We start from the raw sequence: 25,565 nt of genomic DNA on the forward strand, positions 1-25,565 counted from the left end.
GGATGGGCATTGTGAGACACTTTCAGGAGGCCAATTACAGTGATAAAATCAAGCGCAAGTGTCTACACTGGCACAGCGGCGACAAAACTTTTGCGTAATAAACCTTACAACTCTTGTCAAGGTGGTTTTATGATGTCACTGAAACAGAGGAGTTCCATCATAGAAAGTGGATTTGCAGTGTGTACACTGCCACTGTTTCTTCACCAAAAGTTGCTTTTTCACGAAAAAACTTGGCAGTGTAGAGAAGGCCTAAGGAACAATGATGGTTAACCAGTATCCACCATCATGTTTCCTGCTGATGTCTATTAAGGTTTCCCACACCACAATGTGCTAGAATTATTGAGGCAGGGAGCACCATAAAATACGGAATTCTGATTAGTAGGGTCATGTCATCATAATTCATTTATCTAAAAAATGAAAATTTCATCAGTGTGTGAGGAGTGACCAATCTGCTTCACCCATAAGAACAGCCTCCAGTAGTGCATGTAGTGTCTCAGATTAATATTGTGTTTCCATACAGGTGTTTGTACTGTGACCATAAGCCTGGGCACATACAGGAAGTCAGTGGAACATACGGTACATGCAGGAGACACCATCTGCCTCAGAGTTGGACACCTTCTCCCCTACGCCATGTCAGATTCCAACACAACTTACTTCACTAACCCCTGCACCTTCATCTTACTGGGCATTCCTGGCCTGGAGGGGGCCCATGTCTGGATCTCCATCCCCTTCTGCACCATGTACGCCATAGCCATCTTGGGGAACTTCACCTTGATCGCTACCTGGCCATCTTTGATCCCCTGAGAGATTCCATCATCCTGACAAATCCCGTGGTGGCCATGATCGGCCTGGCCATAGTGCTGCGTGGCAGCATGATCATACTGCCCACTCCCTTCCTGGCGAGGCAGTGGCCATATTGCAGAACCAACATCATCCCCCAGTCGTACTGCGGACACATGGCCGTGGTGAAGCTGGCCTGCGCTGACATCCGCGTCAGTAGTTACTATGGCCTCTTTGTGCTTTTCTGTGTGTTGGGTCTGGACGCAATTTTTATTGCCATGACCTATGTCCAGATCCTCAGGGTCATCTTCAGCCTCCCCACAAAGGATGCCCGGTTCAAGGCTTTTGGGACCTGCGGCTCCCACCTCTTTGTCATTTTAGGCTTTTATATCCCAGGTCTCTTCTCTCTCATATACAGATTTGCCCAAGATGTTCCCCTGCATTTCCAAGTTCTCTTTCCCAACGTATACCTCTTTATTCCCCCCATGCTAAACCCCATCATCTATGGGGTAAGGACCAAACAGATCCGGGACAGGCTGCTCCGGCTCTTTACTCATAAAGAGGCCTAAAGTTTTCTCCTGGTGCTCTGGCTCTGAGATTCCGTTTCCGTTCAGAGCTGGCTGGTGACATGGTGCTGGTCCCTCTCCCCTGAAACACTGACTGCACAGTCAAAGGACATAAAATCCTTTCCTGGTCTTACTCTGCTGCGTCTGTATGACAAACCGAGGAATCAGTCTGGGTACAGCTCATTAACTCACAGGGTTGTCACCTTTCTAATTGCTGGTAACGGGACACCTGAGACCCTGTGCCCTGCCCCACCCATTCCCCAAGGCCTTGCCCCCTGCCCCACACCTTTCCACAAGGCCCCTCCCACGCTCCCACCTATTCCGTCAAGATCCCACTCCCTTCTCCACCTCTTCCTCCAGGCCCTGCCTCACTTCTGCCTCTTCCTCCAAAGTGCCACCCCTGTTGCTTGCTCCTCAGCTCCCCAGCCCCGGCATTTTCTGGATTATCTCCACCTCCCTCCGCCCCTGCCCCCCAGCTGGGCTCCCTCTGCTCTGGGGCTGGGACAGGAGCTGCTGCAGCCTGACAAGGAGCCTGTAGTGAGTACAGTGAGGACACAGTGCTGGGGCTGACAGACCAATGAGGAGTGGAGAGGGAAGCTAAGAAACCCTATAGGAGCAGTTGATGGTTGGTAGCAGGGTTGTAAGGCAGGTGGGTGAGACTGTGCACCGTGCAGCTTGTGGGCTCTGAAGCTCAGCTAAAGAGTCCTGAGGGCAGAGACCCTTGTGTGGCTTATTTCCTTAGCTTTCAGCTCCCTTTTTCTCCTCCTGGCGGGGGGCCTGTAGCAGGCAGAGCTCTGCAATGGGGATGGGCTGAGAGCCCTTTGTTCTGAGCCAGGTCTTGGGGGCCAGGCCAGGGATCAGCTTTGAAGCTAGAGGGACAATAGGTGAGTGAGGTGACAGGATATGCTCGTGTTAGCTAGGAAAGCGGGATGCTGGCACTGGCCGTGGAGGCTGCGGTAGCTCACAGCAAAGGAGATAAATGGCACATTTTTTTAATCTGGCTATTTAAAAATGTACATAGCACCTTATCTGGAATTGCAGGGCACTCATTTCTCAAGGTGAAGCTGAGTCTAACATACACTCTACATAACCATTTTGATCACTTCGCCTAGAAGCTGTTTAGCTAAGCAGCTACCCAGCATCATCATACAATTGCAGAATCATAGAATTATGAAAATTATTGTCATTGTGGCAGCCGGTGCCACACGTGTATATATATATATATATATATATATACGCACACACAAACATATATAACTAGAACAAATATATAACTAGAACATGTTTTATGCTACATATGCCATGTAACATACCTACAAATCCTATTATGTTATGATTTACTGAATCTATTAATCCTATTTGTATGCATGTATAATTTTTTTATTCAAAGTTTGAATATTTGTCGTGTACTGGCTTGATTTCTAAATAACCTTAGTAGAGCATTTGGTCAGTTCCTGAAGAAAGGAATTTGCAAAGTTAAGTGTCCAATCAAGAAGCACTTAAGGAACAATGCATCTGGGAAAGTTCCAATCCACATAAGAAGTCTTCCTGGAGACATTCAAGATACTATGTGGGCAATGGCTTCTGCCTGTGACTTGCCCTGGTGACTCCAGAACTCCATCTTGGAGCTGAACTTTGCATAGGAGAGAGGAGGGGGTCTCCACCCACAAGGGAAAGTCTATTTAAGCCCAGGGAAGACCCCACCATTTTGACCTGAGCTGGCTAAAGAGGGAGCCTCTCCACTCCCCAGGATACTTGAAGGAAACTGGAACAAAGGACAGTAACTACAAGGGGTGGGAGGGATTGCTGGACACAGGCTAAAAGGAGAGTAGTCTGTAAAATGGAGCATTCTGGAACTGGTGAGGATCTTATCTGTATTCACTTTGATTAGACATAGATTTGCGCATTTTATTTTATTTTGCTTGATGACTTACTTTGTTCTGTCTGTTACTACTTGAAACCACTTAAATCCTACCTTCTGTATTTAATAAAATGACTTTTTACTTATTAATTAACCCAGAGTCTGTATTAATACCTGTAATGGTCTCAAGTTGCAGTGGAGGAGTTTTAGATTGGATATTAGGAACAAACTTTTTCACTAGGAGGGTGGTGAAGAACTGGAATGGGTTCCCTAGGGAGGTGGTGGAATCTCCTTCCTTAGAGGTTTTTAAGGTCAGGCTTGACAAAGCCCTGGCTGGGATGATTTAGTTGGGGTTGGTCCTGCTTTGAGCAGGGGGTGGGACTAGATACCTCTTGAGGTCCCTTGCAACCCTGAGATTCTATGATTCTATGATAATTCTCATAACTTCTCATAACTTCTTATGCATTAATGATATACGTATATGGATAGAGAAATGACTTTCAGCAGATCATAACCTTTACCTTGATACCTCACAAATCATGCTTTATATGCAAGATCACAATCATATATAAATGAGGAATATGGGAGTTTCAAGACACTCCCCCAAGGTATAGAATGTCACAGTGATGTACAGACACTCATAACTAACACTAGAGAGTCTCAGGCCACTTCCCCCCAGATCCCCAGTCTTGCACCCCAGAACTACGCAACCCTGCCCTGATCTGAAGTGTTATGTAAAATATAAAATTGTATTAACTATAGAAGATAGATTTGAAGTGATTAAAAGTAGCAGGCATAACGATCAGAGTTGGTTACTTAAGAAACAAAAAATAAAAATAAAATATTTTTTAAAAAGTTTATTTGCACAAAGTGGAACAGCTCCAGCCAAAGAGACTGAGAGACCCATCCAACATAGCTGTTTTCCTGATGCTCAAGGGACTCACGTGGGATGTGGGAGACCTGTGTTTAAGTCCCTGCTCCAAATCAGGTAGAGGAGAGAATTTGGATCTGGGTCTCCCACATCTCTCTCGGGTCTAGAAGTCTAAATAATAAGATGGGTGAACTAGAGTGCCTCGTATTAAATGAGGATATTGATGTAACAGGCATCACAGAAACTTGGTGGAATGAGGATAATCAATTGGACACATTAATACCAGGGTTCAAAATACATTGGAAGGACAGAAAAGGTTGTGCTGGTGGGTGAGTGGCATGGTGGGTGAGTGAAAAAAAAAGCACAGAAACAAATTAAGTAAAAATCAGAAATGAACCAAACTGGACCATAGACTCTCTATGGATATTAATTCTGTGACAGAGTCACAGGCCTGATGCTCTGGGATTGCTCTGTATGAAACCAGCCAGGACTCTGGAGTAGCGTGACTCCTCTCAGGGCAGGCTGTCCAGGGGAAAAATCTCCTCGGCTAGGATCTTCTAGATCTGACCTCAGAGCATCCAGCATGCCCGTTCACACCCTACACTCCCCCTTGATGGTTCCACCTGGATGGAACACCAGAAGCAGGAAGCCTGCTAAACAGACAGTGGGGACACTGGACGATCAAGATGCTAAAGGAGCACTCAAAGACGATAAGGCCATTGCGGAGAAATTAAATTAATTCTTTGCATTGATGTTCACAGCTGAGGATGTGAGGGAGATTCCCAAACCTGAGCCAGTCTTTTTACATGACAAATCTGAGGAACTATCCCAGATTGAGTTGTCATTAGAGGAGGTTTTGGAACAAATTGATAAATTTCAGAAAGCCTTTGACAAGGTCCCTCACCAAAGGCTGTTAAGCAAAGTTGTCAAGGTTTCCTCCCCGACTCTGAACTTTAGGATACAGATGTGGGGACCTGCATGGACCCGTCTAAGCTTATGGGCAAACGTATGGGCGTAGCTTTTCCAGGGCATACACAATGGCGTAACATTCTTTTTCACTGATTGACCAGTGGCTTTCCCTCTCAGACAGTTTCTTGCTGAGAAATATGACAGGATGGAAGTTTTGATTCGGTCCTTCCTGCATTAAAACTGCTCCTACACCACGCTCAGATGCATCGGTGGTTACTAGGAAGGGTTTGTCAAAGTCTGGGGCCCTTAGCACAGGGTCAGACATGAGCGTTGCCTTAAGCTGGGTAAAGGCCTTTTGACACTCATCAGTCCACTTAACCGCATTTGGCTGTGTCTTTCTGGTCAGGTCTGTTAGTGGGGCAGCGATTTGGCTGTAGTGTGGTACAAATCGCCTGTAATATCTGACCAAGTTTAAGAAGGATTGGACCTGTTTCTTAGACTTTGGGACAGGCCACTTTTGGATAGCATCCACCTTGGCCTGTAGGGGCATTATCGTTCCTTGACCCACCTGGTGTCCAAGGTAAGTCACTCTGTTTTGGTCTACTTGACACTTTTTAGCCTTAACAGTTAGTCCTGCCTGCTTGATGCGCTCGAAGACTTTTTCCAGGTGTTCTGCCCATGAATCAGAAAAAATGGCCACATCATTGAGGTAGGCAACCGCAGACTCTTCCAATCCGGCTAGGACACCATCTACAAGTCTTTGGAAGGTGGCGAGTGCATATCGCAGCCCGAAAGGAAGCACATCAAATTCATACACCCCTGCATGGGTGATGAAGGCTGACTTTTCTTTGGCGGGTTCATCTAGCGGTACTTGCCAGTACCCCTTGGTTAAGTCTAATGTAGAGATAAACTGGGCACATCCCAATTTCTCCAATAGCTCATCGGTGCATGGCATTTGATAGTTGTCGGGACGAGTTACAGCATTTAGCTTACGGTAGTCCATGCAAAAGCGTATTTCACCATCTGGTTTGGGAACTAGAAACACGGGAGATGCCCATGCACTGTTAGAGAGGCAGATTATACCCATCTGTAGCATGTTTTGGATCTCCCATTCTATAGCAGCTTGGGCATGAGGAGACACCCGGTAGGGTGGGGTTCTAATTGGGTGAGCATTACCTGTGTCAATGGAGTGGTATGCCCGTTCAATCCGTCCTGGGGTGGCTGAGAACAAAGGGCCGAAGCGAGTGCACAGCTCCTTGATCTGTTGCCGCTGTAGACATTCCAGGGTTGTGGAGAGGGTCACCTCTTCCACACCACCATCACTTTTTCCTTTGTAGTAGACACCTTCAGGCCACTCAGCGTCATCTCCTCCCTGGGCTGTAAACCGACAAACATTTACTTCTCTGGAATAAAAGCGCTTTAGAGAGTTAACATGGTACACTTTAGGCTTTAGGGTTGAGGTGGTGAATGCTATGAGATAGTTAACAGCTCCCAGGCGCTCTTGGACCATGAATGGCCCTTCCCATGACGCTTCCATCTTATGGGCCTGTTGTGCCTTCAAGACCATGACCTGGTCCCCTACTCTGAAGGAACGCTCTCTGGTATGTTTATCATACCAGGCCTTTTGCTCTTCCTGAGCATCCTTTAGGTTTTCTTTAGCAAGGGCTAAAGAGTGTTGAAGGGTGCTTTGTAGGTTGCTTACAAAGTCCAGAATGTTAGTTCCTGGAGAAGGCATAAACCCCTCCCATTGCTGCTTCACCAACTGTAATGGCACCTTAACCTCATGGCCATACACAAGTCTGAATGGTGAAAACCATAAACTGGGATGTGGTACAGCCCTGTAGGCAAAAAGTAACTGCTGCAACACTAGATCCCAATCATTGGAGTGTTCATTTATGAATTTACGTATCATGGCCCCCAAAGTTCCGTTAAACCTCTCCACCAGGCCATTGGTTTGATGGTGGTAAGGGGTGGCAACCAAGTGATTCACCCCATGAGCTTCCCACAGCTTTTTCATTGTCCCTGCCAGGAAATTAGTTCCTGAATCTGTAAGGTTGTTGGAGGGCCAACCTACCCTGGCAAAAATGTCTGCCAAGGCCTGGCACACAGTTTTAGCCCTGGTGTTGCTTAGAGCTACTGCTTCCAGCCATCGGGTAGCAAAATCCATGAAAGTCAGTATGTACTGCTTTCCTCTGGGGGTCTTTTTTGGCAAAGGACCCAGAATATCCACAGCTACTCGCTGAAATGGGACCTCAATTATGGGGAGTGGCTGGAGAGCGGCTTTCACCTGGTTTTGGGGCTTTCCCACTCTTTGGCACACCTCACAAGACCAGACATAATTAGCAACGTCCTTGCCCATTCCCTCCCAGTGCAAGGACTTCCCCAACCTGTCTTTGGTTCTGTTCAGGGCCGGCTCCAGATCCCAGCGTGCCAAGCGCGCGCTTGGGGCGGCATTTTGCCGGCAGGGCGGCTCAGGTGGACCTCCCGCAGGCATGCCTGCGGATGCCCCACCGGAGCCGCGGGACCAGCGAACCCTCTGCAGTCATGCCTGCGGGAGGTCCGCTGGTACGGCGGCTCCGGTGCACCTCCCGCAAGCATGACTGCTTGGGGCAGTCAAATTTCTAGAGCCGCCCCGGTTCTGTTCACCCCAGAATGGCCACTGGGATGATCATGAGCTAAGCTTAAGAGCTTTACCCGGTACTTAGTTGGCACGATCAACTGTTTTTGAGGATGCCAGTCTTCCTGGTGTCCACCAGAAAGAGTCTCCTTGTTCTACAACAAACCAGGATTGGTTAGAAGAGCTGACAGGTGGTGGGGTGCTTCGTGCCACGGCCCAAGCTTTCTGAAGGCTGTCATCTGCTTCCTGCTCAGCCTGGAACTCTTCCCTTGAGGCTGGAGACACCAGTTCCTCCTTAGACTGTGGACTTGGGCTTGGTCCCTCTGGAAGCGATGTAGGTAATGGGGTTGTTTTCGTTGATTGTGAACCGCTGTCTGCTGGTGCACTAGGTGATATTTCAGGTTCTGGCTGAGCCTCTTGGGTAGGGTTGTCTGCTGCTTCTGCCAGTTCAGACCCGCTGGTGCCCTCTGGCGTTGGAGTTGTAGATGGGCTTGCAAGCGCTGGAGTCAGTGCTGGCAACGGTTCTGGTGCTGGTTGCTTTGCCAGTTCTGGTTCTGGGACTGGATGCACTAGGGCTGTTGTAGTCGTTGGCAGGGGATCCGGTTCCACCACCTCTGTCTGGGTCTCTGGTAACACAGACGGGGCCCTGGTGGACGGCTCAGGAACAGGGATGGGTGTGGAAGCTTGCTTGGCCTGGCTGCGGGTGACCACTCCCACCCTCTTGGCCAGCTTCACATGGTTGGCCAAGTCTTCCCCCAGTAGCATGGGGATGGAATAATTGTCATAGACGGCAAAAGTCCACCTTCCTGACCAGCCCTTGTACTGGACAGGCAATTCAGCTGTAGGCAGGTTTAAAGATTTCGACATGAATGGGTGAATTGTCACTTGGGCCTTTGGGTTGATGAATTTGGGGTCCACTAAGGATTGGTGTATAGCTGACAGTTGTGCCTCAGTGTCTCTCCATGCGATAACCTTCTTTCCGCCCACTCTCAAGGTTTCCCTTCGCTCCGAGGGTATTTGAGAGGCATCTGGGCCTGGGGATCTTTGGTGTGATGGTGGTGTAATGAACTGTACTCGGTTGGGGTTCTTGGGGCAGTTGGCCTTTATATGTCCCAGTTCGTTACATTTAAAACAGCACCCAGCTGACTGGTCACTGGGCTGAGGTGGGTTGCTAGAGACTGGTGAGGTGGGACAATAGGGGGTCTGGGGCTTTCCTTGGGTTGTAGGTGGGGTCTTGGGTTGCCCCCAGTGATAGGGTTTATTTTTGGTTTGCCCCCTCTGATATTCGCTCCCCTTGCTAGTAGTTTTTTTCTTTTCTGCCACTTCCACCCATCTGGCTCCAATCTCCCCCGCCTCAGTTACAGTTTTGGGCTTCCCATCTAGGATGTACCTTTCTATTTCCTCAGGAACACCCTCTAAGAACTGCTCCATTTGCATTAGGAAGGACAGAGCTTCCAGAGATTCAGCACTTGTTCCTGATATCCAGGCCTCCCAATTCTTTTCAATGTGGTAGGCGTGTTGGGTAAATGACACATCGGGTTTCCACCTTAGGGCTCTGAACCGCCGATGGGCATGCTCAGGTGTTAGCCCCATTCTGATTCTGGCCTTGGTTTGAAAAAGTTTATAATCATTCATTTGTGCCTTAGGCATTTCAGCCGCCACCTGGTTCTGGTGCTGGTTCTCACCTCTGCTAAGGGTCCACTGAGCTGTGGCCTCAGCTCTATCATGTACTGGTCTGTAGAGATGCTGTACCCAAGGCAGGCCCTTTCCAGATATTCTAAGAAGGCCTCAGTATCATCACCTGCCTTGTATGTGGGAAATGTTCTGAGATGGGAAACAGTACCTGGAGAAGGGTTGTTAGGGCTGGCTGGTACATCCAGCTTAGCCTTTGCTAATTCCAGGGCCTGCTGGTGGGCTTTCCTCTGGATCTCCATCTCTTTTTGTTTTATCTCCATAGCTCTCCTGTGATCAGCCTCTTTGGCTCTCTCTTCTCTTTCTCTCATCTCCATCTCTCTCCTGTGGTCAGCCTCTTTGGCTTTCTCTTTTGCGTCCAGCCTAGCCAGTTTGAGTTTGTTAACTGTTTCACTGGTACTCATTTTCCTGCTTTCTTGTGCTGGCCACACCCCTCTGCAGCTCACTGACTGGGATGCACTCAGCTCAGGGCTGCTTGGTTAACAGAGACTTTCTAACTAGCTATACCCGAGAGGTAGAAAGAAAGAAAACAATTCAGCTTGTAAATTCCTTTTGCTGTCTGTTTGCTCACAGCTTGAAGCTTCCTCTAAAGACCTTTGTTAAAAAAAACTTAACAACTCTGCCCTCAGGCTGCTTTCTAAGCAGCTAGAAGGAGAGAAGAAAAAAAATCCTACTGGCTTTTGGTTCCTAAAAAATCCCTCACCGCTGCTCACCATGTCAAGGTTTCCTCCCTCACTCTGAACTTTAGGGTACAGATGTGGGGACCTGCATGGACACTTCTAAGCTTAATTCCTAGGTTAGATCTGGTAACGCTGCCACCAGCCAGAAATTCTAGTGTCTGGCACATTCCCTGTCCCCCCAAAACCTTCCCCTCCCTGGGTTGCCTTGAGGCTTTTTCACCAAGTCCCTGGTGATACCGATCCAACCCCTTGGATCTTAACACAAGGAGAAATTAACCATTCCCCCCTCCTTTCCCCCACCAACTCCTGGTGAGTCCAGACCCAATTCCCTGGGATCTTAAAACAAGAAAGAAAAAATCAATCAGGTTCTTAAAAAGAAACCTTTTAATTAAAGAAAGAAAGGTAAAAATTATCTCTGTAAAGTTAGGATGGAAAATACTTTACATAGGACTCAGATTCTTATGACCCAGAGGAAACCCCCCTCTAGCCTTAGGTTCAAAGTTACAGCAAACAGAGGTAAAATCCTCTCAGCAAAAAGGAACATTTACAGGTTGAGAAAACAAACATAAGACTAACACGCCTTGCCTGTGCTACTTACAAGTTTGGAACATGAGAGGCTGATTCAGAAAGATTTGGAGAGCCTGGATTGACGTCTGGCCTCTCTTAGTCCCAAGAGCGAACAACCCCAAAACAAAGAGCACAAAACAAAGACTTCCCTCCACACAGATTTGAAAGTATCTTGTCCCCTTATTGGTCCTCTGGTCAGGTGTCAGCCAGGTTTACTGAGCTTCTTAACCCTTTACAGGTAAAAGAGACATTAACCCTTAACTATCTGTTTATGGCAAAAGTAAACTGTCATGGGATAAGAAAGAAGGTCATCTCATAGACTGGTAACTGGTTAAAAGAGAGGAAACAAAGGGTAGGAATAAATGGTCAGTTTTCAGAATGGAGAGAGGTAAATAGTGGTGTCTCTCAGGGGTCTGTACTGCGACCAGTCTTATTAAACATATTCATTAATAATCTGGAAAAAAGGGGTAAACAGTGAGGTGGCAAATTGCAGATGATATAAAATTACTAAAGATAATTAAGACCCAGGCAGAGTGTGAAGAGCTACAAAAGGATCTCTCAAAACTGGGTGACTGGCAATAAATTGGCAGATGAAATGTAATGTTGATAAATGCAAATTAATGTACATTGGAAAACTTATTCTCAACTATACATATAAAATGATGGGGTCTAAATTAGCTGTTATCACTCAAAAAAGAGATCTTGGAGTCACTGGGGTTAGTCCTTTAAGTTACTTTCATCCCTGCATAGAGTGCAAATCCTCCACCTTTCCTCCCATACCTGTCCTTCCTGAACAGTTTGTACCCATTCATGACAGTGCTCCAGTCATGTGAACTGCCCCACCAAGTTTCTGTTATTCCAAATACATCATAGTTCCTTGAATGTGCCAGGACTTCCAGTTCTTCCTCCTTGTTTCCCAGCCTTCTTGCATTCATATACATGCATGTGACGGGGTTGGGACTCACCACCGCAGCGCCTCCTGCTGGCACATCTGGGAATTACCTCTGTCCTCTGTGGGGCGCCCTCTGCCGGTGGTGTCCCGTCTGTCATCTGCTCCCCTCTTGGTGTCTGGACCCATGTTGCTCCCTCTCATAAAAACATAAGAACATAAGAAAGGCCGTACCGGGTCAGACCAAAGGTCCATCTAGCCCAGTATCTGTCTACCGACAGTGGCCAATGCCAGGTGCCCCTGAGGGAGTGAACATAACAGGCAATGATCAAGTGATCTCTCTCCTGCCATCCATCTCCATCCTCTGACGAACAGAGGCTAGGGACACCATTCTTACCCATCCTGGCTAATAGCCATTTATGGACTTAGCCACCATGAATTTATCCAGTCCCCTTTTAAACATTGTTATAGTCCTAGCCTTCACAACCTCCTCAGGTAAGGAGTTCCACAAGTTGACTGTGCGCTGCGTGAAGAAGAACTTCCTTTTATTTGTTTTAAACCTGCTGCCTATTAATTTCATTTGGTGACCCCTAGTTCTTGTATTATGGGAATAAGTAAATAACTTTTCCTTATCCACTTTCTCAAAATCACTCATGATTTTATATACCTCTATCATGTCCCCCCTTAGTCTCCTCTTTTCCAAACTGAAGAGTCCTAGCCTCTTTAATCTTTCCTCATATGGGACCCTCTCTAAACCCCTAATCATTTTAGTTGCTCTTTTCTGAACCTTTTCTAGTGCTAGAATATCTTTTTTGAGGTGAGGAGACCACATCTGTACACAGTATTCAAGATGTGGGCGTACCATGGATTTATATAAGGGCAATAATATATTCTCAGTCTTATTCTCTATCCCCTTTTTAATTATTCCTAACATCCTGTTTGCTTTTTTGACCGCCTCTGCACACTGCGTGGACATCTTCAGAGAACTATCCACGATAACTCCAAGATCTTTTTCCTGACTCGTTGTAGCTAAATTAGCCCCCATCATGTTGTATGTATAGTTGGGGTTATTTTTTCCAATTTGCATTACTTTACATTTATCCACATTAAATTTCATTTGCCATTTTGTTGCCCAATCACTTAGTTTTGTGAGATCTTTTTGAAGTTCTTCACAATCTGCTTTGGTCTTAACTATCTTGAGTAGTTTAGTGTCATCTGCAAACTTTGCCACCTCACTGTTTACCCCTTTCTCCAGATCATTTATGAATAAATTGAATAGGATTGGTCCTAGGACTGACCCTTGGGGAACACCACTAGTTACCCCTCTCCATTCTGAGAATTTACCATTAATTCCTACCCTTTGTTCCCTGTCCTTTAACCAGTTCTCAATCCATGAAAGGACCTTTCCTTTTATCCCATGACAGCTTAATTTATGTAAGAGCCTTTGGTGAGGGACCTTGTCAAAGGCTTTCTGGAAATCTAAGTACACTATGTCCACCGGATCCCCCTTGTCCACATGTTTGTTGACTCGGCTGCTCATCCGGGTGTCCAGTGTGCGAGTGGTGAGCCAAGGGCTGGGATGCCTACAGAGACTGTATTTTTGCTTCTAGTTAACCAGTGCGGTGAGACAGAAGTTTAGTTTTGTTACTGGCTTGGTATAATCTAATGATAGAATAACCACCAGTCTGGGTGAGTCTGCCCTATTTCTCAGCTCTTTGGCCTGAATTTGGCATCCTCTGCTTTGTCCCACTGAGACATAGTGTATTAAATCATGACTGGTTTTGAGAGAGTAGACTGATATCTGGGATGAGCTGGCTGGTGACAGGGTGCTGGGCTGTCTTCTCTGAATCTCTTACCAGAGAGTGAGAAAGACTTTAAACTCTTTCCTGACCTCACTGTGCTGTGTCAGCATGACAATCGGGGGAACTCATCTATGTACAATATAATGGTCTGCCACCTTTCTAATTGCTGCTAACTGGACCCCCAAAAACCTGCCCCTTGCCTCACCTCTTCTTCCAAGACTCCATCGCTGTTTTTACCTCTTCTCCCCCAAGGACCTGCCCCTGTCGCTTGCTCCTTTCTTCAGCTTCTAAGAACTGGAATGGGTTCCCTAGGGAGGTGGTGGAATCTCCTTCCTTAGCTGTTTTTAAGGTCACTCTTGACAAAGCCCTGGCTGGGATGATTTAGTTGGGGATTGGTCCTGCTTTGAGCGGGGGTTGGACTAGATGAACTCCTGAGGTCCCTTCCAACCCTGATATTCTATGATTCTATGATGCTATGATTCTAAAGACAGTTCATTTTCACAAGCATGCCAGGAACAAATTCCTGAAAAACTGGAACCTAGATTGGAGTAGCCTCTGTCCCGCCTCTCTCTATCACCAAGTGATCAATGTTAACCATGAGACAAGAGGCTACTTAGCTTATTGAAAACTCTAGGGTTTTTTGGCAGAAGCACTGTATCTAATTCTTACGTAAAAGAAGGAAAATTAATCAAATGTGAGACCCCCCCTCAGTTCTAATACTAACATGTCCTGAAATCCTGAAGCATGTCACTTAAAGGACACCAGTTAGGTATAAAACTGTAATGTATATTCTTTCTTTGTTACTAACTCTGTGGAGAGAGGGACCCTGTCAGGACTCCTGGGTTCTATCTCAGCTCTGGAAGGGGAGTGGGTTCCTGTGGGGGGCAGATAAGTCTCGGGACTTCATAAGAACATTGGAATGCCCATATTGGGTAAGACCAATGGTCCATCTAGCCCAGTATCCTGTTTGCCGAGAATGGCCAGTACCATGTGCCTCAGAGGGAATGAACAGAATGAAGAAACATCAAGTGATTCATATCACCCACACCCAGATTCTGCCAAACAAACGCTAGGGACACCATCCCTGCCCATCCAGGCTAATAGCTATTGATTGACCTTATCTACCTCTAATTGGAGCCCTGTTACAGTCTTGGCCTTCACAACATTCTCTGGCCCACAGTTGCACAGGTTGGCTGTGAAAAAATATTTTTTTTTACTTTTGTTTCAAAACTGCTGCCTATTAATTTCATTGGGTGGCCCCTAGTTCTTCTGTTATGTGAAGGAGTAAATAACATTTCCTTATTCATGTTTTCAAAACCATTTGTGATTTTACAGACCTCATATCTAACCTTTGTTATCTCTTTTCCAAGCTGAGAAGTCCCACAATTTCTAATCTCTCCTCATATGGACAGTGTTCCATACCCCTAATCATTTCTCTTGCCTTTCACTGTGTCTTTTTCAATGACCCAGAAGAGGGATCAGAGAGAGGAAGTGTTGTTCAGCCCCTCAAAACCAGAGGGACTGGATGAGTCAGGAGAAGATTGACAGATACAAGATGCAGGAAAAGCCATGAGTTGCAGGAGGGACAAAGTATGCTCCAGTGACGTGTGGACAATGTGATGTCTATTGGAAAACATATGAGGAGATATTAATAACAATGGGTCTTTTCAACTTGAGAAAGAGACGAATAAAGGAGGATATGAGAGAGGTCTAGAAAATAATGAATGGTGTGGAGAACATAAATAAGGTAGTTTCATTTACTCTTTCTCATAACACAAAAACTAGGGGTCACCCAATGAAATTAATGGGCAGTGTTTTATAAGAAACGAAAGGAAGTATTTCTTCACACAACACACAGTCAACCTGTGAAGCTCTTTGCCAGAGGATGTCATGAAGACCAAGACTATTACAACTTTCTTTAAAAAAACTAGATGAATTCATGGAGGATAGGTCCATCAATGACTATTAGCCAGGATGGGCAGGGATGATGTCCCTAGCCTCTGTTTGCTAGAAGATGGAAAAGGTTGATGGGGAATGGATCACTTGATAATTATCTGTTCTGTTCAGGCCCTCTGAAGCATCTGACATTGGCCACTGTTGCAAGACAGGATACTGGGCTAGATGGACCTTTGGTCTAACCCAACATGGCCGTTCCTAAGTTCACTGATGAAGGAAATGGTGTTCAGATATTGTGCTGTGTTGTGTTTACCTGAATCTGGGTATCTCTTCTGCTGTCTAAAGTAGAGGAATTGTTTTAGCAACCTGTAAATGGGGTCCCAGGAGGCCCCATTCTGTGACTGCTCAATTAGGACAAACTGCAAAGAATGGGGCAGACAATCCCCCAAATGGGTGGTTATTCTAATACTTGGATTTACGAAGGCAGCAGCAAAACAGGATTCACAATGCTTTACTGCTTACACAGAAGCCAAAACACAGGTCCCTTAAAGCAATCCAGCCTTGGGCTTCCACCCAGACAGCCAAGTCACATATGATGATGAGTATTGAAAATCTTATTCATCATATAATAAAGTTCTACCAATCCCAAAGGATTATACACAGCACCTCCCAGGTGAATGAATATTTCAGATAATACCGAAATATTCACTTAGAGACAATTCTTAAAAAGAGAGAGCATTGTTTCAAAGAGAATTATACATAGAGACATGATTAGAGTTTTTAAGTCAATTTCATAGTAGAGATGGCTGGCTTCAGAGTTCCACAGAGTTCTTTCCCAATTAGTCAAGAGATTATAGTCCAATGTTGAAATATTCATTTTCAAGTCAGTCTAAGGTATAACTGGAGACCAGAGTCTTGTGACTCAAGTTCCCCTGATGATGTTTAAGCAGATCTGATTAAAAGGATCAGTTCCTGGGCAGCACAACAGTCCTTGGGTGAACAATAGGCTTTTGAAGTAACCTCCTATTTCCTAAACATCACTGGTTATTAACTACCTGGATTAACATAGGGTTATTGTCCATGAAACAGTTTATATAGTGTTCACAAGAAACTTGAAAGAGACATATAGAAAATGATAGTATTGCACCCAAGTTCCATCTAGTAATATTTCCTTTTCATTTCTGAATTAATCGAATACAGCTCTAGACAGGAATCATTTGGTTACACTGTTAATCTCTAAGAAGCTGTCTGTAAATGTAGACTACTAGGGTCACTAACTTCTTCCAGTTCTTTAATAACACAAGTCTACATTTCAAAGCTCTGGCATATCTAAGATGGAATGGTCCTAATTACCAGTTAAATACTTTCCTAACCTGTCTCTAAAGGGTGAATCTGAGTCAATAGCCTGCAATTTGTTTAACTCTTTCTGTCCATGTGTCAAACTGTAGGGGGAGACTTTGGCAAACCAGTAAAATGCCTGAAACCACTATGGCTTATTGTTGAAGACACCCTAGTTAGCAAGCTTTTAAAAGCAAGTCTCAGCTTGACCAAGGCAGGAGGGGAGGGGATTTAGGGTGCCCCCGAAAAGGCAGCTTGACCCCGCGTCCTCCGTGATAAGAATTATGTTGAAGTTGCTGATACATGCATTTTAAAAGAGTAGGATGTGCCCTCAGGAATGTCTATTGGGGTCTCAAGGCTGCAGGCTCTGGAAAGACCCACATCTGGCTAATCAATAATCAGAAGCAGCCTCTTGCTTGATCATTGAAACTGCTCACTTAACAAGGTTTCTTTATGGGACATGTCATTCTATTACTAATGTATAAATAAGGGGACTCGTTTGGGAACTCTTTGGGACTGGTCTCTCCCTCTGGATGCATCTTGTGTTCCCCAGTGGCAGACGGGCTGCCGCTGTATCACTCGAGAGCCACACTCAGCTTTGGTAATTATCAAGGGTTGGGGGTGTTTTACTAATCTTGTTGCAGACGTGTGTACGTGCTTGAGACTAAGTAAAGTTTAGCTTTAAGTGAAAGCACTCTTGTGTTGTCCTGTTTGTGCCAGCCATCGATTGGTCGGACGGCCGTGTCTGCCCTGATTTATTTCCTGACACCTCCTCGCACAGAGTAAAAGTTACCAACCGCTTTGCATTGAAAGAACCCCAGGTAACAACACAACCCCTTTTGCAAGGCCTGGGGCTGTTTGGTTTAGCGATCATGTGACCCGAAAAGGAGAAACTGGAACCAGCGTGCGCCCAAGGTGGAGCTCTGGGAAGGGCGGGCTGAAGCAATTGGAGAGTCTGGGGGAGATGAGCCAAAGCTAGTCTCAGGGCCTTGGTGCTTGGCGGGCAGGTTTCTGCTCCCAGAGGGAGGCACTAGCACGGAAGCTGCACTGCGAGAGTGGGCCTGGAAACCCAGAGCCAGAGGCAGGGCCTGAACAGTGCTGTGACTCAAAATCACAGGGGTCTTGTTTGTGGTCCCCAAACATGCTCGGCTGCAGAGTGTCCCGCTGCACGAGCTTGAGGGGTCTGTGACAGCAAACCTGGAGCTGCTACACAGATGTGGAAGGGGAGTGGGCCTGGCCAGGGAGGTGCCACATGATATTTTCTTCACCCAAATGTGGCTCCTCTACCATCTGTGTTTCCCCAAGTGCTCTTGTTCCAGAACTGATTCAGCCAGGCTTTCCTGAGGGAAATGTTCCTGGAACACACGGTGTCTATTTGGGGTCAGGGAGAGAGTTTGTGTCTCCCTTGAAAAGTGCTCCCCAGAACGGCAGAGACAGGGAGTCCCTGTTCCAGTGGGTTTCTTCCCATCTCTCTCTCTCTCTCTCTCTCTCTCTCCTGGTGCATTTAGATCCAGCTCTCTCTTTCCTTTGAAACTAACCCCCCCCCCACAAGTGTCTCTCCCTCTCTGTCACTTATAAGTCCCTGGCCATTACCAACTAGCAGCCTGCAGCTGTGGTACCCTATAGTCTAATTTACTTGCTTGCCTATATATCTTTTCTTATATGTTTCTTATTTTCTAATGGGTTTGGTTATTTATTTTATTAATAAGTTTACAGATTTATATTAGAGTATATTTCACCTGTAACACAAGGGACCTGCAGGCCACATCCTGTAAGTTGAGCTAAAGCAGGGAGCAGATATGAAAAGGTTTGGGGAAAAGTGCAGCCAGAACCTCCTGCTGCAGTTGTGGAGGAGTTGGAATAGGGGCTGCAAGCTTGTGCATTGTAGATAGGTGTGCTCCAGGGCCTGCCTCAGGACACAAAATGGGCAGGCATCTAAAATGGGGGCAAACGTGCCATGTACATGCCCGTGCTCATAGCTCAATGAAGGAGGCAAAAACCAATATCCCCAGTGGGCTGTGGGACCGGGATGGAGTACTTCATGGCCCACCGGGGTTCGTCACCCTCTGAAGGTGGTACTAGGTCTTGCCACTTGGCATCAGGGCAACTGAGGAAGTGAAGCATTTGGAGCATGAGCATATAAAGTTTTTCCATGGTGGAATTCAGAAGTGAACCAGCTGCAGGGTGTTCAGTTGGCTCAGGTTATGAAAGTTAGGGACTCTTGGGGGGGGGACTCATGGGCAGGAGCCAATTCAAGAATTCCAGAGGCATTGGGGTGAGGGGTGGGTGGGTAGCACCCTATTTTAGGACCTGTTCAAGGAAAATCAGAGCAGTAGGCAATAAGGTGGCCCCAGCTCTTGGAGTATGTGCAGAGGGGTCTGAAGGGTGAAGAGCCCCAGGTGAGCTCTGAGATGAGAGATGCCATCATGGCCACTAAATGGTGGGCGAGAACTGGGCCAGTCAAATGCTGGAGTAGTGGGCCCGGGCAAGATGGAAACAAAATACATATATACAGTCCAACCAGGACTAGCACAACCAATTGACATCCATCTGGACATAGGTAAAGGTTGAAAACAGAAAGGAGCATAAACACTGCCAACTTAAGTGCAAGAGTGTAATAAGAAAAGCCAAAGAGGAGTTTGAAGAACGGCTAGCCAAAAACTCCAAAGGTAATAACAGAATGTTTTTTTAAGTACATTAGAAGCAGGAAGCCTGCTAAACAACCAGTGGGGCCCCTTGACGATGAAAATACAAAAGGAGCGCTTAAAGATGATAAAGTCATTGCGGAGAAACTAAATGGATTCTTTGCTTCAGTCTTCACGGCTGAGGATGTTAGGGAGATTCCCAAACCTGAGCTGGCTTTTGTAGGTGACAAATCTGAGGAACTGTCACACATTGAAGTGTCACTAGAGGAGGTTTTGGAATTAATTGACAAACAGAGGCTAGGGATACCATTCCTTACCCATCCTGGCTAATAGCCATTTATGGACTTAACCACCATGAATTTATCCAGTTCCCTTTTAAACGCTGCTATAGTCCTAGCCTTCACAATCTCCTCCAGCAAGGTGTTCCATAAGTTGACTGTGCGCTGTGTGAAGAAGAACCTCCCTTTATTTGTTTTAAATCTGCTGCCTATTAAATTTCATTTGGTGGCCCCTAGTTCTTGTATTATGGGAATAAGTAAATAACTTTTCCTTATCCACTTTCTCCATGTAGCACAGCGGACTCACCCCTGCGGTGCCTCCTGCTGGTTGTCCTCAGGAATTAGCTCTTTTTCCAGCCAGGAGCACCCTCTGCAGACTGGTGATCTGCCTGTCCTTCACTGGACCCGGTGCCCTTTTACATGGGGTGCTGCCCCCTGTCAGTAACTCCTTACTCTCAGGGTCTCCCCTCCCCAGGGGAATCCCCACCCTCTATCCCCACCTTGCCTCAGTATCAGGCTGCTGCCAGTCTTCATCTAGCCCCCACACCCTGGGGCAGACTGCAGTATCAGCCTACTCATCACTGGCAAGGAGGGTTTGGACCTGCTGCCTTGGCCTACCCCAAGGCTGCCCTCTGCAACCCCCAGTACCTGTTAGCCCAATGCTAGGCCACAGCCTGGGGCTTTCCAGGCTGGAGCTCCCCAGACTGTCCCCAGCCCTGCTTCACTCAGGTACCCTGTCTTTAGCTCCCCGCAGCCAGGCCCTTCTCTCTCTACAGGCTGAGAGAGAGTGCTTGCTCCTGGTTTCTCTGGCCTTCTTATAAGGCCCTGTTGCTCAGTTTGGGGCGTGGCCCCAGCTGCAGCCACTTCCCCAATCAGCTTAACTTTTACCATGCCCAGCCCCAGCCCTCTGCAGGGCTTTTCAAACCCCTTCCAGGCTGGAGTGGGTTGTCACCCCGCTACACTCCACATCACTCATGATTTTATATACCTCTATCATATCACCTCTTAGTATACTCTTTTCCAAGCTGAAGAATCCTAGCCTTTTAAATCTCTCCTCATACGGGACCCGTTCCAAACCCCTAATCATTTTAGTTGCCCTTCTCTGAACCTTTTCTAGTGCCAGTATATCTTTTTTGAGATGAGGAGACCACATCTGTACACAGTATTCGAGATGTGGGCGTACCATGGATTTATATAAGGGCAATAATATATTCTTAGTCTTATTTTCTATCCCCTTTTTAATGATTCCTAACATCCTGTTTGCTTTTTTGACTGCCTCTGCACACTGCGTGGATATCTTCAGAGACCTATCCACGATGACTCCAAGATCTTTTTCCTGACTTCTTGTAGCTAAATTAGCTCCCATCATCGTGTATGTATAGTTGGAGTTATTTTTTTCAAAGTGCATTACTTTACATTTATCCACATTAAATTTCATTTGCCATTTTGTTGCCCAGTCACTTAGTTTTGTGAGATCTTTTTGAAGTTCATCAGTCTGCTTTGGTCTGAACTACCTTGAGCAGTTTAGTATCATCTGCAAACTTTGCCACCTCACTGTTTACCGCTTTCTCCAGATCATTTATGAATAAGTTGAATAGGATTGGTCCTAGGACTGACCCTTGGGGAACACCACTAGTTACCCCTCTCCATTCTGAGAATTTACCATTTATTCCTACCCTTTGTTCCCTGTCTTTTAACCAGTTCTCAATCCATGAAAGGACCTTCCCTTTTATCCCATGACAGCTTAATTTATGTAAGAGCCTTTGGTGAGAGACCTTGTCAAAGGCCTTCTGGAAATCTAAGTACACTAAATCCCCCTTGTCCACATGTTTGTTGACCACTTTAAAGAACATTAATAGATTAGTAAGACATGATTTCCCTTTACAGAAACCATGTTGACTTTTACTCAACAGTTTATGTTTTTCTATGTGTCTGACAATTCTATTCTTAACTATTGTTTCAACTAATTTGCCCAGTACCGACGTTAGACTTACCGGTCTGTAATTTCCGGGATCACCTTTAGAGCCCTTTTTAAATATTGGTGTTACATTAGCTATCTTCCAATCATTGGGTACGGAAGCCGATTTAAAGGACAGGTTACAAACCATAGTTAATAGTTCTGCAACTTCACATTTGAGTTCTTTCAGAACACTTGGGTGAATGCCATCTGGTCCCGGTGGCTTGTTACTCTTAATTTTATCAATTAATTCCAAACCTCCTCTAGTGACAGTTCAATCTGTGACAGATCTGTCACATATAAAGGAAAGCTCAGGTTTAGGAATCTCCCTAACATTCTCAGCCATGAAGTCTGAAGCAAAGACTGTATTTAGTTTCTCCACAATGACTTCATCGTCTTTAAGTGCTCCTTTTGTATCTTGATTGTCCAGGGGCCCCACTGGTTGTTTAGCAGACTTCCTGCTTCTGATGTACTTAAAAAACATGTTTTTATTACACTTTGAGTTTTTGGCTAGACGTTCTTCAAACTCCTTTTTGGCTTTTCTTATTAATTTTTTACACTTAATTTGGCAGTGCTTATGCTCCTTTCTATTTTCCTCACTAGGATTTGACTTCCACTTTTGAAAAGATGCCTTTTCATCTCTCACTGCTTCTTTTACATGGTTGTTAAGTCACAATGGCACTTTTTTTAGTTCTTTTACTGTGTTTTTTTTTAATTTGGGGTATACAAGTGGCAACCCAGTGTATTGTACATAGACTGATTCCCAAGTTTATCACAGTGACACAGCAGAGTAAGGAGAGGGAAGGGTTTAATGTGTCTCTGTCTGTCCAGTAAGTGATTCAGAGAAGAGGCCCCAGCACCATGCACCACCCAGCTCTGCACGGAGCTCAATCTGAGAGCCAGAGCACAAGGAGGAATCATTTAGGTCTTTTTATGAGTAAATAGCTGGAGCAGCCTGCCCCGGATCTGTTTGGTCCTCACCCCATAAATGATGGGGTGCAGCACAGGGGGAAACAAGTGGTACACACTCGCAATGAGAACGAGGAAGTGAAGTGGCACATTGTGGCCAAACCGGTACATGAGGGAGGAGAATAAATCTGGGATGTACAAAGCTGAGATGGCACAAAGATGAGAGATGCAGGTCCCAAAAGTTTTGAGCCGGGCATCCTTTGTGGGGAGGTGGAAGATGGCCCGGAGGATCTGAGTATAGGACACTGAGATAAAAAACACATCCATTCCGATCACAAAGAAAAGATCAAACAGGCCATAGTAACTACTGATGTGGATGTCAGCGCAGGCCAGCTTCACCACAGATATATGCCCACAATAGAACTGTGGGATGATGTTGGTTCTGCAATATGGCCACCGCCTCGCCAATAAGGGATAGGGTAATGCGAGTATGCCACTACGCAGCACCACCGCGAGGCCTATCTTGGCCACAACAGAGTTTGTCAGGATGGTGGAATACCTCAGAGGATTGCAGATGGCCACAAAGCGATCAAAAGCCATGGCCACTAGGATTCCAGACTCCATCCCTGAGAAAGAGTGAACAAAGTACATCTGGGTGAGGCAGGCACTGAAACTGATCTCTCTGGAATTGAACCAGAAGATGCTCAGCAGTTTGGGTAGGGTGGATGTGGACAGGACCAGGTCAGTGATGGCCAGCATGCAGAGGAAATAGAACATGGGCCCGTGGAGGCTCGGCTCCCTCTTCACGATGAACAGGATGGTGAAGTTACCCAACATGGCTATGGTGTACATAGCACAGAATGGGATGGAGATCCAGATATGGGCTGCCTCTAGGCCAGGAATGCCCAGTAGGATAAAGGTGGAAGGGTTGGTGAAGTCGGTTGTGTTAGAATCTGACATGGCGTAGGGGAGAAAGTGTCCAACTCTGAGGCATAAGGGTGTCTTCTGCATTTACCGTATGCCCCCGTGACCTTCTGTGTGTTCCCAGGATCTCGGGTGATGGTAACAGTAGAAATGCCTGAATGGAGACACAACATTAATATGAGAGACCGCATGCAGTAGTGGAGGCTGTTCTCATGGGAGAAGCAGATTGATCTCTCTTCACACACTGAAAAATTACATTTTCATTATTCAGAGAGAATAACTATGAGCAGTGACCCTACTAAATCCAATTCCACATTTTTATTGTGCTGCCTGCATTAATAATTCCTACACTTTGTGGTGGGGGAAACTTAATAGGCACCAGCAAGAAACACAAGTGTGGATACTGGTTATCTATCATGGTTCTTTAATGCAATGAGAGCCAGGATAGGGAGTACATACCGAAGGGAGTTCCCCATTCATCCAGTTGCTCAAAATCAGACATGGGGAAAAAAACCCACAGAATTTTGCAAAGACATGTGCTGAGAGAAACATCCCAACTAGAATATACCTTCAGGACAAAACCTGGACGCCATTGATAGCAGTTGAGGAGAAACACTACCTCGCAGTAGTGGACAAAACAAAAGAATGTTCAGATCCCTAAGATATGGGATGGAGCATAACATGTTCGGGAATGTGCTCAGTTTTAGTCACCCAGTCTCTATTAAGGATATAAAAGTCTGGGTCGCTTTAGTTTATACAAGGGACAAAGAAGAGAGCATATGATATAGGAGAGGAAAATAAAAAAGGAAACTGATTTACATTTAAATGGGCAGTTCCCAATCAATACTATGTATAGACAATGCTCCAAGAGGACTAATTACCTAAAGCTGAGGAAAATTGTCAGCAAAACTGATCGGGAGAAAAAATTTAGGCAGAAAAATATGAATGAATATTGGTAATTCTTTGATAACGTTTTATTAGATATCAGAAAACTCACAATTCCAGACTCAACAAAGTGAACAACTTTGGGTAAAAACTCAGTTTAGTGGTAAAGTGAAGGCAACAATTAGAGGGAGGGAAGCAATATTTAAAAAAGAGGAAAAAGGGAAAATAGCTGGCCAGCAATAGAAATCAGAAGTTAAGAAAATTAATAAGGAAAGTTAAGACATTAGGGGAAACTCCATGTTTGCAGGGCTATGGATCACAAAAAGGAGTCTATTAAAATATTGAGAACAAGAGAAATCCATGGAAAGATTTATGTCAATTAGTGTGTTAAATGTAAAATATTAAAATATAAAAGGAAAGGGGATTTTTTATAAAAGAATTGACAAGTTTAAGAAACAATGGAAAAGTGAGTATGGGCTTAGTTAAAAAAGTCTAGATATTTAAGTAATGCCAGTCACCAACAAGGTTTAACTTAAACAGATCTTGTCAAATAAACCTGATTTCATCCTTTTATGAGAGTACACATTGGTTGATCAAGGGTACACATTTGGTGGATCAGGCGATCAACACTGATGCAACAAACCTTGATTTCTCAGAGGCTTTTGATTTAGTAGTGGAAAATACTGAGTTGGTGAGTTGGAGCAGGGAAAGGATTTTACCTCTGCACGTGTGATTGGTGAAATAAACTGCATCCAGTTCTAGGGTGCACATTTGAACAAAGATGTTGAAAACTTGGAGAGGGTGCAGATGTTGGCAGATCCAGACTGGATGGTTTTTTTTTTCTTGAAGATCGGCTTGAAGAGTTGTTTACACTTAAAATGCTAAAGCCGTGCTGCCATAGTGCTTCAATATAGACACTTCTTACACAGATGAACAGGTACTCCCCTCAGCACAGGTAATACTCGATAGGTGGTAGAAATCATCTCATGCTGTCTACATCAGGGCACACATTATCCAATAAGTTCTTGGAATATATTGGAGACATTTTTTGTTCCAGAAGCTGGAGAAACCTACTTGGAGAGTATCAGAGGGGTAGCCGTGTTAGTCTGGATCTGTAAAAGCAGCAAAGAGTCCTGTGGCACCTTATAGACTAACAGACATTTTGGAGCATGAGCTTTTGTGGGTGAATACCATGCAAGTACATGCATCCGACCAAGTGGGTATTTACCCACGAAAGCTCATGCTCCAAAACGTCTGTTAGTCTATAAGGTGCCACAGGACTCTTTGCTACTAGGAGAGAGGCTGTTCTAGGCTTGATTTTCACATATAAGGAGGAACTGGTTGATAATTTGAAAGTGGAAGGCAACTTGGGGGAAATGACCATGAAATGATAGAGTTTATGATTCTAAGGAATGGTAGGAGGGAGAACAGCAAAATAAAGACAATTGATTTCAGGAAGGCAGCCTTGAGCAAACTCAGGGAGTTGGTAGGTAAGATCT

General features: G+C 45.5%; 1 protein-coding gene across 1 annotated transcript; it reads right to left on the reverse strand.

The window, feature by feature from the left end:
- Window positions 1-22,269: 22,269 nt before the first annotated feature.
- On the reverse strand, window positions 22,270-23,217 carry LOC120394200 (olfactory receptor 52E4-like). The gene has a single exon (XM_039518433.1). It carries the CDS (start codon window positions 23,215-23,217, stop codon window positions 22,270-22,272), a length of 948 nt encoding a protein of 315 aa, XP_039374367.1.
- Between the last annotated feature and the right edge of the window lie 2,348 nt (window positions 23,218-25,565).

The sequence above is a fragment of the Mauremys reevesii genome, unplaced genomic scaffold (genome assembly GCF_016161935.1).
Source record: "Mauremys reevesii isolate NIE-2019 unplaced genomic scaffold, ASM1616193v1 Contig42, whole genome shotgun sequence".
Taxonomy (NCBI): domain Eukaryota; kingdom Metazoa; phylum Chordata; order Testudines; family Geoemydidae; genus Mauremys; species Mauremys reevesii.